General features: G+C 42.1%; 1 protein-coding gene across 7 annotated transcripts in view; it reads right to left on the bottom strand.

Annotated features, from left to right (window-relative positions):
• Window positions 1-14791, bottom strand: part of shank3a (SH3 and multiple ankyrin repeat domains 3a) — a 174236-nt gene that overhangs the window by 58968 nt on the left and 100477 nt on the right. For all 7 annotated transcript variants that reach the window (XR_006096128.1, XM_042410919.1, XM_042410920.1 and 4 more), the window contains 3 exons: window positions 13860-14089; window positions 13455-13624; window positions 3935-4116 (listed from right to left, as the gene is read on the bottom strand). Coding sequence is in view for 6 of the 7 variants with exons in the window: in XM_042410919.1 (XP_042266853.1) it covers window positions 3935-4116; window positions 13455-13624; window positions 13860-14089 (582 nt within the window). In the remaining variant the exon portion in view is untranslated. The remainder of the gene's footprint in view (window positions 1-3934; window positions 4117-13454; window positions 13625-13859; window positions 14090-14791) is intronic.

Consider the following 14791-nt stretch of genomic DNA (forward strand, 5'->3'; position numbering starts at 1 on the left):
CCAATGGACTGACAATCACTGAGTGAAGCCGGGGAGTTTTTCCAAGCAGGTCTTCATAATAGAGGAGAAACTAGTTGGAAAAACATGTGCTTGTGGGCTCCAGCATTTGATTCAGTCAATGTAACTAAGCACACATTTAATGCTAATCTACTGTTGTACATAGGGTCTATACTGTATATGCGTCTATCAGTGCTAGCCTAAGTGAATATGAAGGATGAAAAAGTGGAATTATGTTCCTTTCTTTACAACCATAAAAATGATCTACTCTTACAGGTTATCTCATTCTCAGAGATTCTTTTTTTCCTAAATCGACGCTACTGATCAACATTTTGAATTTGAAAATAATCTTGAAGATTTTCAGTCATCTAGGTCGCTGGATATAGTATTAAGATCTACTGCTGCTACACGAAACACTAGCCCAAGACATCCACATGCTTTATTTGTGATAGCAGAACTGTAAATAAATAATCTTGTTTTTTAAAATAATTTACATTTTTAATCACTTTGTCATCCTTCTCTCAAAATAAAAAAAGCGTTTATTTTACCTTCTTCCTCTTCATCACCATCATCACCGTCATCATCATCATCATCATCATCATCATCATCAATGTCATTAGAATTATCGTCATCATCCTCATTCCACATGGTGTCAGCTATAAGGCATCACATGAATTGATACATAACTGATAAAATAAAATGTAGATTTTTTTCAATGATCAAACCTAAATGTATATATACAGTAAAGTTACAAAGACAATCCCAATAATCATACACTACTGTATGTTACTGTATGGATTACAGATATCTCTGCTAACTTTTAGGAAGAATCTCTACAGGAAATAACACAGTTTGGACTTTTCTTTTTGGGTTATTGCACACTGCCAGAGATTTGCCGTGCTGTGGGAAAAAAATAAGCAAGAAGACCCTTCAGTTCACCTAAAGTTCACCTAAAATGACTTCAAAATGAAGCTGGTTAAACTGCTTACCCTCATTACTTTTTGAAACTTTCTCCACTAAAATTGTGATGAATATTTTGCAGTGGGCAATAACCAATTAATAATCACAATATCAAGGTTTTCATGTCAGGATAACTGCCCAAGCTAAGCTTAAGTGACATACTATGGTCTAAAAGAAACTAGTTCAGGTGTGGGTTTAATGTAAAACAAATGGCTATGGGAAATGTTGCTGTATTTACCATCTGAGTCCAGATAGTCTTCCGTCACTAGTTAGTGTAGAAAAACAAGAAATCATGATATTGTGTAACTCTAAAGTTATCTAAAATCTTACATTCAACACAGCTTTATCTACAAAAAGACATGACCAGGAACGTACTACAGTCTACTGCTGAGAACTACAGTATGTCCCCTATTAGAAAAAAATCAATGGTCTTCATTAAATCACACAGTGTGACATATCTTACCCTGTAGTGCATATTCAATGCCTCAACAGGCCACCAATCTGTCCTTCTAACAGGAGAGCTAATAGACAGTTACGCTAATGCTCACATACAGTATATAAGCATGGATGCTAATATACGTCACACACATAAACTCACTCAAAAACACAGACACATTAATTAGTGAGATTTACCCAGTCTGATCTCATCGTAAAGATGCTCCTCTGGTATGTCTGGTGATTAACAAGAGTGTGAGGACATTAACAGGAAGACAGAGATGAGTGCATGAGTGACCATGTGTATGTGTGTTTGGGGGGTTAGGCGGGGTAATTATCTAACTATAAATTAACCATCAGCATGTTTGTAATCCAAATTAGTATCAGCATTAGCTTGCTATGCACGCAAACTAGCCTTGACTTGAGGCTAATCAGAATCCCTGAGGGTGTAGACGGTTTTCATTTGTTTGTCACCTTAATCAGGACGAAGAGACCGGAAAAGATAAAACAATAAATCCTCCTCTTTTCCCCTCTCTTCTACTGGCCTTACCTCCTCTTGTCCTCCATTGCAAATGAGCCCTATTACTATTAGCAACTCATCCATTTATGAATGCAGATTAGATGGAATGCATTATGTATCAAACCAAGGGTCATCCATCCCTAAAGGAAGTGGCTTCCTCAGCCTGGACTCTGTGCGCCAGGAGGGCTGGTCATTCCCTGCTAGGACTGCATCAAATCCACTAAACAGAATTTGGTTACCAAAACAAACCTTTCACGTAAACCCCAAACTGCTTGGGCTTTAAACTGTTCAACAACCAGTTGACAATAATGATGTATTTCTCAGTTTATATCCCAAGATCACAGAAGCATAGTGAATGCCACACAGTAATGGTTATGATGGTCAGTGTTGCATAACAAAGCCAGATGGTTTACTTGGCTGGGCCATGGTGCTGGCAGCCATGTGACTGTAAGCTTGTTTCCTGCATGGCCAACATGAAAGAACGGCAAAACACCGTGTGTTCACATTAGTGGCAGGTTTATGGATTCAGCTGCACTGACAGAAAAGCCACTGACAGCAGATCCATTCAGTAGATGGAGGCATTCTGGCTCCTGTTGAGTCATCACATTTCCAGTAACATTTGTGTCAACATCAGTATGTATCACAGTTTCAGACAATGCCATATCATTGGGTTTTGTTCAGCAAAAAACATGAGTCGGAACTGTTTATCATCTTTTTTTAGTAATACCAGTGCAACCAGTTGCCGTAAAACAGACACACTACCATAAAGAAGAGATACCAGAGCATACAGGAGGAGGTCCATTGGTAAAGGTTTGTAGTGTCAGAGAAGCTGGGAGACAAAGGACACAAAACATCAAGGAAAGGGTGGTAATACTTCCCCATGTACCCAGGCAGAGAGAGAAAGATTTTGTCAATGGATTGAGACTAGTGTTTATGTGTTGTATGCAACTGAATGTTTCAGAGAAATGAGGAGAGAGGGAGATAAGAGAGCGTGTGTGAGAGTGTGTTGTGGCTGTTTGCACAAAATCCAAATTGAAATTCCAAATTGACCCTTAATCTGTACTTCCTGTGCCTCTGTAGATCTGAAAGGAACATGAGTGATCTCAGCATGAGTGTGGCCGCTCTCTCTCTGGCCTTTCTGAGGACATGAGGGAACTGTTTCCATTAAGCTAATGTGGGTTTGATCCATGGTGATGTATGTGAAGTGGCAGGATGTAGGGTGTGGGGTCAATGTGGAGCTGGGTGTCTGTGGACAGGTGATAAGAGGAGTTGTTGTACGTTCAGGGGGAAGCACTTTCACAGAGGAAGAAGGACAGTGTGTGTGTATGCATACCAACAACCAAAAGCACACGGGACCTGTTTGAATTTGCATGCCCTCTCCTTGAAGTTATCACAGATTTATACTGAGATTGTACACATATCTCGAGTGGATTCAAACAGGGCCAAGAACTAATTGCTACACTGTCGGTGTAAGGTTGACACACTGAGGTGTATGGGAGAGACACAGGGTGAGAAGAATATTATGGAGTTTACCTTCTATGTCATTACAGTCATAGTCTGGAGTGAAGCATGGATGGAGACAAAAGCACACACACAAACACATAAAAGCGAAGCCTCTGTGTAAAGCAGAAAACAGCACATTTACAAAGTGAATGAAATGATAATTCACAATGTCAAGCTCAAAATGATGCTGAAATGACTTTCAGGTTTAGAAATTACATAACTGCTTTGCAGCCAATAATGTAGTGAAGTAATGGGGTGCTTTGTACCTATGAGAGCATAGGAATGTCTGCTTTTTTATTCTGCAACTAACCCAACTCTGACAGTCATGCAAGCCACATGTGGCCATGGACTTCACTCCATGGAGATCCTAAGCATCACTAGAGGTGATGGTAGAGAGTTGCTGACATGCTATGAGATACAGCACATTAAAAGAGGTAGTGTCAAGTAGTAGTGGTTAAAGTAGTAGGTTAAATGAGGCAATAAAAGCTGTGGTAACACACATAATAGTTGACAACCTACCTTTTACCCTCTCTCCACGGTTGAGTTGGATCTCTCCCTCCCCCTGTGGCGTGTAGGGCTTGACTACGATGAAGGTACGTCCTGGGACAGCACTGTAGAGTTTACGTTTGGGCCCGCGGGGGCCCGTCAGCGCTGGAGGGGTGTGATGAGGGGGGCTTGGGTCTCGCTGCACTGAGCCGGGGCTGTAAACAAACACATAGGTTACTGTGGTGATTCCAGGGAGCTGGTAACTGAAGCCCGTGGTTACCGACATGGTCGTCAGTGGGACAGCAACCTGGTGACACCCCCTGGTTGTTACGGCAGCCAGGGAGAGATTCATAAACAAGTCCCAGTGCCTGCCGATCAACAGTCAATAGTCAGTGTTCCATGGGAGAGTCATGAGAGGAGAGAGTACACTCCTCCCAGCCACTCTCTCCCCCTCCTCCTCTTCTTATTCCCTCTCTTCCTTCCTTAACAGCACAGACGATATCCTTCTGGCTCCCTTTCCCCCTCTCCTTCTATCTCTCCCCTCTCCCCCGCATCCTAACCAAGGTAAAAGCAAAAATGTTTAACCGTAAGAGGGACTGCACTGTTTCCTTCTCTGTGTGGGTCTGTCAGATCCGTCTGGAAGCCCCCCTTAGTCAAACACATCCTGAGTTGGGGCTCCAGCAGAAGCCCCCTCCAGAGAGGCAGAGAGATCCCCTGTGTGTCCCCAGTTCCAGCTGCTCCAGGCTGGGCTACAGATCCTGCCACGTCCTTGGGTCCTGGTTCTCCTGCCGTGGAGGAGAGAGGCTGGGTCTGCTCCCCGACTCCAGCTCCCTCTCCCGGGAGTCCCACCGTGTCTGCCTTCCCTCTCCCCTCCACCCCTCACACACACATGCTCGCTCACACACACTCACACACACTCTGGCAATGCTGCTGCTACTGCTGCGCTCCGTGGCTCCCCTCCCCTTTGACGGCTCGCTCACACTCACACTCCACGAGCCTTCTATGTGCATTCTAGCCGTGCGCACAGGCACATACACAGGCAGCCCCCTCCACTCCTGCTAACATTGCACCTCCGCTAGCATGGCATACGCCACCACCAGCATGTTGCGAACACATTGCTGACACACACATACACACACTAGTCCCATAACACGATTGATCTCCTCCTGCCTGTCTGCCTGCAAGCGTGCATGCGCCATGGCTCCCTGAGGCAAGCTGTGAGAGTATGTGTATGTGTCCGTGTGTGTGTCAGTGAGTGTGTGTGATTGTGTGCAGTGGGGCGGGGGGCAAAAAGCTTCAGCCCATTTGGTTTAATTGTCGCTCCTCCCTCTTTCCCTTTGCCTTGAATCCCCTCCTTCCCTCTCTCTCATTCTCTCGCCTCCATTTCACCCTCTCATCTCTCTCCTCCTCAACATTTCTTCGCATTGCATCTTCACTCTCTCTATCTCCTCCTCTCTCTCCCTGGCGGTGAATTCTAATACAGCAGCAGTGGAGCTCCGCCTAGTCTTCATTCATCACTACTTTGCCACTACTGTGTAAGTTCAACATCATTCTGCCGCATGTGTTGTCAAACCTTTCTCTCAAGCTCTTTTTGACATAGCCACATAGAGACACAAATACATTAAAAATTCACATACAGCTGACACATATTTTTTAATCACATATATATATCTAATAAAATCTAATGTTTGCCTTCATGGGGATTTGATTGTGTGTTTGTGTGTGTTACAGATATAGACAAATTGACTGTTCTTTCACGATAGCAAGTGACTTGATTATGAGAACTTCGATGCTATTCTCTGCAACATTTCCTTGAAATACTAGAAACCTCTAAACCCCTTCATCCCTGTCTATCTACCTTTCAACCTCTTAGTCTCATGCCATCCCTCCTCTTGCACGTTGTGTCACTTTATAGCTTTCATTCTTTCATTCACCTAATTCCAGCCTCATGTGCCTTTTCCCCTTCTTTCCTTCTTTCTCCATCCTTCTGTCTACCCCTTCCCTCATTTCAAGCCTTGTTTGTCTCTTTCTCCCCCCAAATCTTTATTGCTTTTCTTGCTTTCCCCATCTCACCCGGCCTCTCTTTCTCTGTCCCCCTCTCCATCGAAACAACGGCTTGCTGACGGCTTTCCAATTACCGCAGGGACTGAGGGGCTGGGATGGCTGCCGCATGTTAATGTCTGAGCCCCGGCACTGAACATCAGCAGCACACAGAGCAGAAGGGAGGGGAGGGATGGAGAAGCAGGAAGATGAAGCAATGTCAAAGTGACACAGATAACCAAAAAATTAGATCCCTTAAAAGATATCTATTACACTGACTCAAATCTGCCCCCTCCACTCATACACCTCCACCACATCATACACTTACTGTGAGGTTATGTACACTGCCTGACCCCAGCAGCTTCCTGCAGTTGAGCTAATGACGGTCAGGTTGACACATGTTATCCACAGTATGTGTCAGACAGAGAGGAGGGGGTGGAACTGGTTTCTGCTCTCTTCTTCTCTTTAATGGCCTGTTTGTGTTTCACAGGATGAGCCTTGAGATTTAACTGCTATATTATGTCATATCCTCTCTGGCTGTAATACAGTCTAACAGCATCAGACGGATTTGTACAGTCACTTTGAAATTTGACCAAGTGAGAGCAAAAAGCAGACTTTTTTTGTTGTTATAGTGATCTGGAAGCTTTTAAAAAAAACTGTTCAAGGATTTGTAATTTATTTCTCATCTGCATTCAAGAGGAACTTGAGTTCTATGTCTTAATATTTATGATGCAACTTCACGTCTGTTCGTGTACAACTGATGTAAAATAGTATTCTATCTAGATCTATATATCAATTGTATGATTGTTTTCATCAGTACCAAATGATGTAGACATCTGATACTTGGTGTTTTAAACATGTTATTTGCTCCAGGAATCTAGTGCGATGACGTAATTCACTGTATTCATATGCAAAATTGTGCTCCATTCAACACAACAGCTTTTTGTTTCGTTGTATCTTTTTCTCTATCCCTCTCTTTCACTGTACCTCATTAAGAGTAGCTTCTACAAGATACAGATGTAGGATCCATTACACGCACACACACGAGTACACACATACACACACATATACACAAAGTTCTAATGCAGTCTATTACAAAAGCTCCATCGTTTCCTAGGACACCAGCCCTGCCTGTGTAACGATGGCAACTGTCAATAAGGAGAAAGAAAATATAGCCAACAAATGCACTGATAAGTCAATAATATGAACTTGAATCTCTATAACACTCAATTTGTAAAACATCATTTGACTTAAAATACATAGATTGTTTCGATTGACAATTTTCTATCTCTATTCTAATCATACACAAGTAACCTCAAAAAAACAGTGCACTGCAGTCATTGAATGTGGTAGTAGTAATTCAGCTTACACCAATCAAAATGACCTTGACTGCCAGTATTGTTTTATTCTTCATACAAATAAAGGGATATCAAAGAAAATATAAACCAAATTTAAAATTGATTCTAATCAGTATTTGTGAAAATTCCAACTTGTGTGAAGAATTGGTAAAGTGCCTATAAATGGTGTCTTAGTTCTTAGTTCTACAAATGTTTTTGTTCATATATATATATGTATACAGAGATAAACTTCGTAAGTGCATTTTGTTCAGATTCAAGAACAAATATTTTCTATTATTTCTATTATTTGCCATTTACCTCTCTATCTGTGTTTTCAAGATTTGACCAGATTTGAGATTATTCCAGATAAGTGGGTCTTATCAGAATCTATCAGATGCTTGATTAGGATCAATGAACCCACTAAAGACAAGTTAACATTTGAACAGCTCAATAATGAGTCTAGCTGCCTCAGTTTGGATGTCAAAATCTATGACCTGCCTGCATAACTCTGAAGTTGCAACTGCAAATGCCATTAAATGGCATTCACAGAGATGCTATCAAACTAAGCAGATTCAGAGTAGCATTTTCTCACATGACTGACTTGCCTTCTCAGGTAAATGGCTCCTCAAATAGCCCAGTTCTCTAAGGTGAGATGAGCCCATTATAAACATAGTCATAATCAGCATCACGCTTTGCATCCTAATGATCACCAGTCTGCCCTTGCTTTGTTACACTTGAATGAATATGTGCTCTCTCATTTTTTCTTGCCCAACGTGGGAGTGTATGTGGCAATCAAGGAGGAAGGAGGAATGTGGACTCTGCTCATTGAACAGAACATATTAAGCTTGTGAACAGCAAATCTGTTTGTACATAGACAACATACTGTATGCTTTGCAGAAATGTATCATTAAAGGAAATTAGTAGAAAAGGTCAATTGGTGTGATCAACACACAACTCTAAACTCCACCTCAACAGAGAAAGAGAAGGAGGATAAACAAACCACTTAACCCATACTAGCAACACTTAAATGCTTTGCCATCCTCCTCAAAATGCTATTCACCTATACATTACTTCTACATTAATATAATTTAACATGTTCCTGATTTACTATCAAAACAACAGGTTGCTGATGGCTTATGTCTGTTTACAGCAGTCCAACCTTCCAGATTTGAAGGAGTTCAAGGTTTTATCCACATAGCTTAGAAAATGCAAGTTCTTGGGCTGTTTTGGAGGTGAAGTGTATTTCATCATATGGTGTAAAGGAAGGGTTCTCTGCTAAGCTTCTTCATGACTGAACTGAAGTCTCATGTCTTAGATAGCATATGAACTGCTTGTGTTTATGGTAGCAGGGACAATGTCTATAGATTGTTGAAAAGGCGTCTGGAGAGGGTCTGGTTCCAAAAGGCTCTAAGCACTTATAAAGGCTTATATCAATGTCCCTCAGGGTGTATTTTAGGGTGTGTGGTGGGAATATGGGGAGCCAGGGCCTTGCTCTGAGCCATCTGGTCTGTGCATACAGCTATAAGCGAGCAATAAGCAATCCACTCTCAACCTCAAATAAAGGAGTATAAGTATATTACGGTCTTGTTCATGAGTGAAGGAAAGATATAGTGTAAGATTGACATGTGTATCGATGTGAAGCCTGCAGTGATGTAGGTGATGGACTGGACTTTCATAGTGAAGAGGAAGCTGAGCCTTAAGGTGAGGCTCTCAGTTGATCTATGGTTCAAAGTCTTACTTATGGTCAGGAACTCTGGTAACTCAGGAATGAGATCATGAATACATGAAGCTGGAGGGGTATTTAGGCTCACCCTCAGGGACAGGGTGAGAGGCTTAGATATGCAGATGGAGCTTGGAGGAAAACCTGGTGGAATACCTCCCTGTGGAGGTACTCCGGGGCACATACAACTGGAGGAGACCCCAGGGTAGAGCCAGAACGCACTGCAGGGATTACATATCCAATCTGGCCTGGGAACGCCGCGGGATCCCCCAGGAAGAGCTGGAGGATGTGGCTGGCCAGAACAACATCAAGGTTATTTTGCTTATCCTACTGCTACCACAACCCAGACTGGAATGAGTGGCAGAAGATGCTAAAGAGTAGTTAAAGGTGCACTAAGAAGTTTTGTTGTAAACAATTAAAAGTTATGTTTACACTGAGTGTTACTCACCAAAATGCATTGTGTGCATCAATAAGGTCTAATAAACATGTTGAATGCATTTCCTTCATAGTATTTTAAATCCTGCATTTTTTACATCCATGTTTACTAGCTTGCAGTCTTTGTTTTCGCTGTCTTTTGCTGGCACATTGCTGTGTTTCGTGGTGCATTATAGCCACCTGTGTATCATCTCCCCAGCAAGCACATTCGTGCATGGCCTTAAGCCCACAAGACAAACAAAACTGTGACCCACTCATAAACAAACTGCTCTGTAGCGCTACTAAAGGTCAGAAACTCCACAGGGTTCCTTTAAGGTACCTGAGGTAATGGCATGTTAAGTTTCTATGCCTGCAATTACTGGTCACCACATTTGGACTGCTATTTGTAAATCACATCCACAATATCTGATGCACTCCGACTCTCACTAACACTTAAAATCAGAGGCACATATGGCTTTTGAGAGGCTTTATAGTGCACAACATGACCATATTCTTGATTTATTGTGTGTGGCCAGGCTAGTGTAGACAGCAGCAGCAGTGTTTCAAACAAAGACCGAGGATAAAAAGCCCAACAGATTACTGTTAGCTTATGAGATTTGCCCTCTGATACGAATTATGATGCACACAGATCAATACTTATTCCCTTGTATACTGCTTTGATGTAAAATCTCCACAGGTGAAGCAGAATAAACTCAACCCTCTGTCTCCTCCTCCTCTTCCTCCCTATTCCTGTCCTCCTTTCTTCCCTGTGTACCTCAGCCCTTTGGCTGTGTTAAGACGCCATGGATAATCTACACACCAACAGCTACTGGTATGACTAATGCAGAGAAAGAGAGAGGTAAAAAAGAGGTGAGGAGAACATCAATAAGTGAACAAAGAAATGAAAGGTGAGGGGAGCAGGACAACCATCTGCTGGGCTTGTTGCTATTATAAATCACATGAGAGGTCAGGATCACATTCAGCACAGCAGCAGACAGTGACACGGTATCTTGCTCAATGACACTTTAGTAAAGCCAATGTGACACAGGGGCTTTAAGGCTTTTCAGCTGAGGGACATTCCCTCTAGTCACCACAACAATCTGCTCTTCAGGTAATGGTGTGTGACTGAATCTACATCTGAAATGTATCCAATGTGTCCAAAACTCCCACGTAATTCAGATAAAGTGTAGTAAAAGCTTATCCTGACATCCAACACTTTGTTCAACCAATAGCCTGGGTGGGGATTTAACAGAACCTGTGCTGGCGATGCTTTAACGAACTCTCAAAAAGACCTTACAGATCCCTCTCTTACCCAAACCCAATTGTTTATACCTCATAAATACCAGAAAAAACACAGTGCACCATGAAAATTGCAATTAAAGTTGAAAATGTCAACTCTGTGCTTTTTTTCTCTTCTGTTGTAGGAAAACCGAAAGAGTGACACACACTAGAAATGGAAAAGATAGAAGCTGGCATCTTCGGCTCAGTCACAGAGCTTCTACGAACTGTATCTGGCAGCTTGAGAGCTTTTCTCCCAAAGCAAGACTGATAACTAGGTCATAAGTTGTACAGCTTAATATCACTTGATGACAAATTATCTCTTTATATTAACAGCACATTTAACGTCTTATGACACAGGTACATTTGCTTAGTTCTAAATAAAACGCTGCCAAATTATCTCATTATCATTTTATTTTACTGCCAACTGCGTCAGCTGAGGTGAATATTATACTCACCCTTCTATGCTTCAGTCTGCCTTCATGTGGATGTTTGTTAGTCTTTCTTGAACTAGTCTTAATACCTGACCTATCTGTACCTTCTCTAGTGTCACATCCAAACTTTCTGCTGAAGCCTGGCCAAGCTATTGAACCCTGGCAGCACTGCACACGTCCAAGGAGGAAGTGATAGTGAGTTCCACAGGAACTTGCTGGAGTCTGCCGTTGGGCGGGCTGTTGACCAGCCAAGCTAATTTCACACTCCCCTGGTACCCATAATGCCTTGAGAGTTACCCTGGGCATAAACAGAAGGTCAGAGAGAGGAACAGAGAGAGGGAGGGAGAAATATTAGAGAGAAAATATTCAAGGACAGCATCAGTCTCACTTGGGTGCGAGTTCTGGCCATGGAGACCAGCTGCTCGTTTTGGGCTTTTTATACATTCCCTTCACTTTAATACTTGGTGTAAGGGTAATGCACACTGAAGAACAAGGTCTCAACTCCCTGTGTACAGAAGGCCATATAGGCCAGGACACAGCGGACATACTAAACCTGCTATTCTTCTTTTTCTTTTTCACTTCTATCTTTCTTCCTTCCTTTGTGCTCTGTCTAATCGACCTTGTACAAAATGAGCACAGTGACAGAGCAAAAGACGTGTATCGTCAGTGAACTTTAATGCCAACATAATGCCAGATGTAGCAGAGGCAGATGCAGTTAATTTGTTAGCATTATGGGGCATAATGTGAAAAAGAGGGAGGTGGTAAAACACACCGCAGTGAGGATTTATTAATGAACAAAATTCACTTTGTATAATTCAATTTAAGATTGAGAAACACTTTAATGCCCATACACTCCAGTGCTTTACTTTATATGCTGTGTGATGTGCGCATACTAGGTGATTTAATAAAGGATGTCGACTGCTCTCAGGCTGCAAACCATAGATTAACCGCACCGTGTATACGTGTTTATGTGTATGTGCATGAATGACAGAATGAGAGGTAAAAGGAGAGAGAGAGAGAGAGAGAGAGAGTGAGTCTTTGATGGATGGAGTAAAGTGACAGGAGAGTATTAGAGGGAGAGGGGAGTACGGCTGGAGCTGTGTCTGTAATGCAATTCCCCTGTCAGACATCAGACTGTTTCACACACAAACACACACATACACATACACACAGTGTGTGGCATCCAGGAATCACATTAGGTGTGAGCAGTACTGTATGTAAGCAATCTGGCTCTGACATACGATCATAATAAAAAGCTTAACAAACCAAGTGTCAGTAAACCACTTCAGCCTATCGCTTCAAGATGCGATCAGTGCCCTAGTTTACTGTGCAGTTTGTCTAATGGTTCAGTGTACAAGGGAGGAGATTTGTTCCAGCACCCAGCAGCACAACTACATCTGTCGATTTATGTATCAATCGAGTGACAAGATGTTTTGAACTGAGTCCCGTCCAATGACATTACTCAAAGCTCTAATTTCAGATTGTGTCCTCTGTCTATCAATCTCTCTCACACACAAACCGACATACACACACCCTCACAGCTTGGCAGTCTTCAATTGGTCCCCATGGTGATCATTATTAGCCCCTTTCCATCTGTCTATCGCTGAACTGTGCAAGCACCCATGCATATAGTCGTGTGCACGTGGCTATACATGCACATTCACACATATGAACACAGAGACAGAAACACACACACACACACCTCCACATATTTGTATGTTATAAGCCCTCTGTCCTCCCAGCAGGACAAGTGATGCATTTAGCCCACCTTGTTACAGACTGTACATGGATCATACACCAAAATGCCACTCATCATCGCCTCTGATAGGAGCACAGGCCACACAACAGCTACACCAGATGCAACTATAACAGACCTCACACTGAGCAATGTTTTATTCTGCCACTATAAATCTGATACCAATTTTTAACATACATTTTCAAATTCATTTCCTAGTTCATGCTTTACGTATATAGCTTTTCTGGGCAGGTTACACATATAGTTTGGACAGGAAAACAACTTTCATATGTGCCTGGGATTGATGTATGAATGAATAAAGATTCTGCACTGATTGATGTTATGTCATCTTTATCACCAGCAGCAGACGGTTGCAGAGAGAATAAGATGCAAATGCTGCCTGGTGACTAACAAGTGATTCAAACATATCACATGGGGCTTTTTGCTTTTTGAAAGTGTGAGACATGAATGTAGTTTATTAGGAGCCGGAAGAAAGATGTTTGCTTGTCTCATACCCAGTGTTTCAGTTGAGTCATTGCTAGGACACTAAAATAACATATAAAATTCAGTTAGAGTGAAAGCAAACGTAACAGACCTGAGTCTTCCACGAGGGCCGTATCCGTGAGGGTAGCCATGGCTGTGGGACCTTCTGGGGACCGGCTTGTCCTCTTCATGCATGTGATGTAGTGAAGGTGAGCGGGAATGAGAGGATCTGGAGCTGCCGGTACTCTGGAGACTGCTGTCAGGGATCTCTCCATGACGGCTCTGGAAGAAGAGATGTGTATCATATGCATTTGTAAAACATTACAATTGTTTTGTGTAACATGTAAGACACAAAGAGATTATGGCAATAAAATGATGTCATTCTCATTTATTCCTTATCTGGTCTTCTCAACTTTCAATTTTATGCTAAAAATGTGCACACAGGTGATTTCATCTCTTTGTTTCTTTGTCAAACAAACACACTTGCAAGTCTCCAGCCTCAGTAGCTCCATCTTACCTCTCCAAAGCTGCTGTGCTGCTGCCCAAGAGCTGGCAGACTGCGCAGTGAGGGGACAGGGGAGTGACCCTGACGGCCGCGCATTTCTCGGGGGCTCGGACTGTGGATGTGATCATGGTCCCCGTTCAGGTTGTTGTCACTCGCAGAGCGGAGCAAGGAACGTGGCGAGGGATGAGGGCCAGGGATCATACGTCGACGGTTGGTGTAGGAGGGGGTCTCCCTGAAAGGCACTGACAGGAGAAAGAGACACATGTAGGCTCAGAGCACTTCTTTACACAGTCACCATATGATATGAAGTTGCCGAAGCAAGAACAATGAACTGAATGTTGAAATGGGGAAATAACTGAAACTCTACACATCTCAAGGTCATTCAAATTGGTTTAAAGCTTAACTGTTACAAGTTTGCTAATTTGACAATAAGGTGTGATTCAGTTTAATTTGCAATGTATTTGCATAACACCCAACACATAAACTATAAAACTATAAGCAAACTATTAAACAAGGAATAAATGATACAGTGGATCTGGAACTGCAGCAATGGATCAGTGATCATAATTTAATATTGGCATGATACATCACTAAGGAACCAATGACAGTATAGCAAAAGCTGTTTAGAATCTTTTTTGGTGGTATTACTAGATTTTTATTGTATTTTCATCATACTTGATAAAAAATATGTGTCTGTTCACACATACTGTACATTACCAGAACATTTACTGGGTAAAAATTATAGCATAATGAGACAGAGGTAAAAATGATAATTTAGAAAGAATGAACCACCAGGTTTTAGTCTGATTATTGTTAAAATATATAAAGTTTTTGAGTAACAGTTTTCAACAATGTGAAGAACAGGTTACTGCATCCTGTCCACACTAGATGGCAGAGTTTTCCTGTATGTTCATATCACAGAGAAACTGCTCAACTCAGCTGGG

This window comes from Thunnus maccoyii, chromosome 5 (assembly GCF_910596095.1).
Source record: "Thunnus maccoyii chromosome 5, fThuMac1.1, whole genome shotgun sequence".
Taxonomy (NCBI): Eukaryota; Metazoa; Chordata; class Actinopteri; order Scombriformes; family Scombridae; genus Thunnus; species Thunnus maccoyii.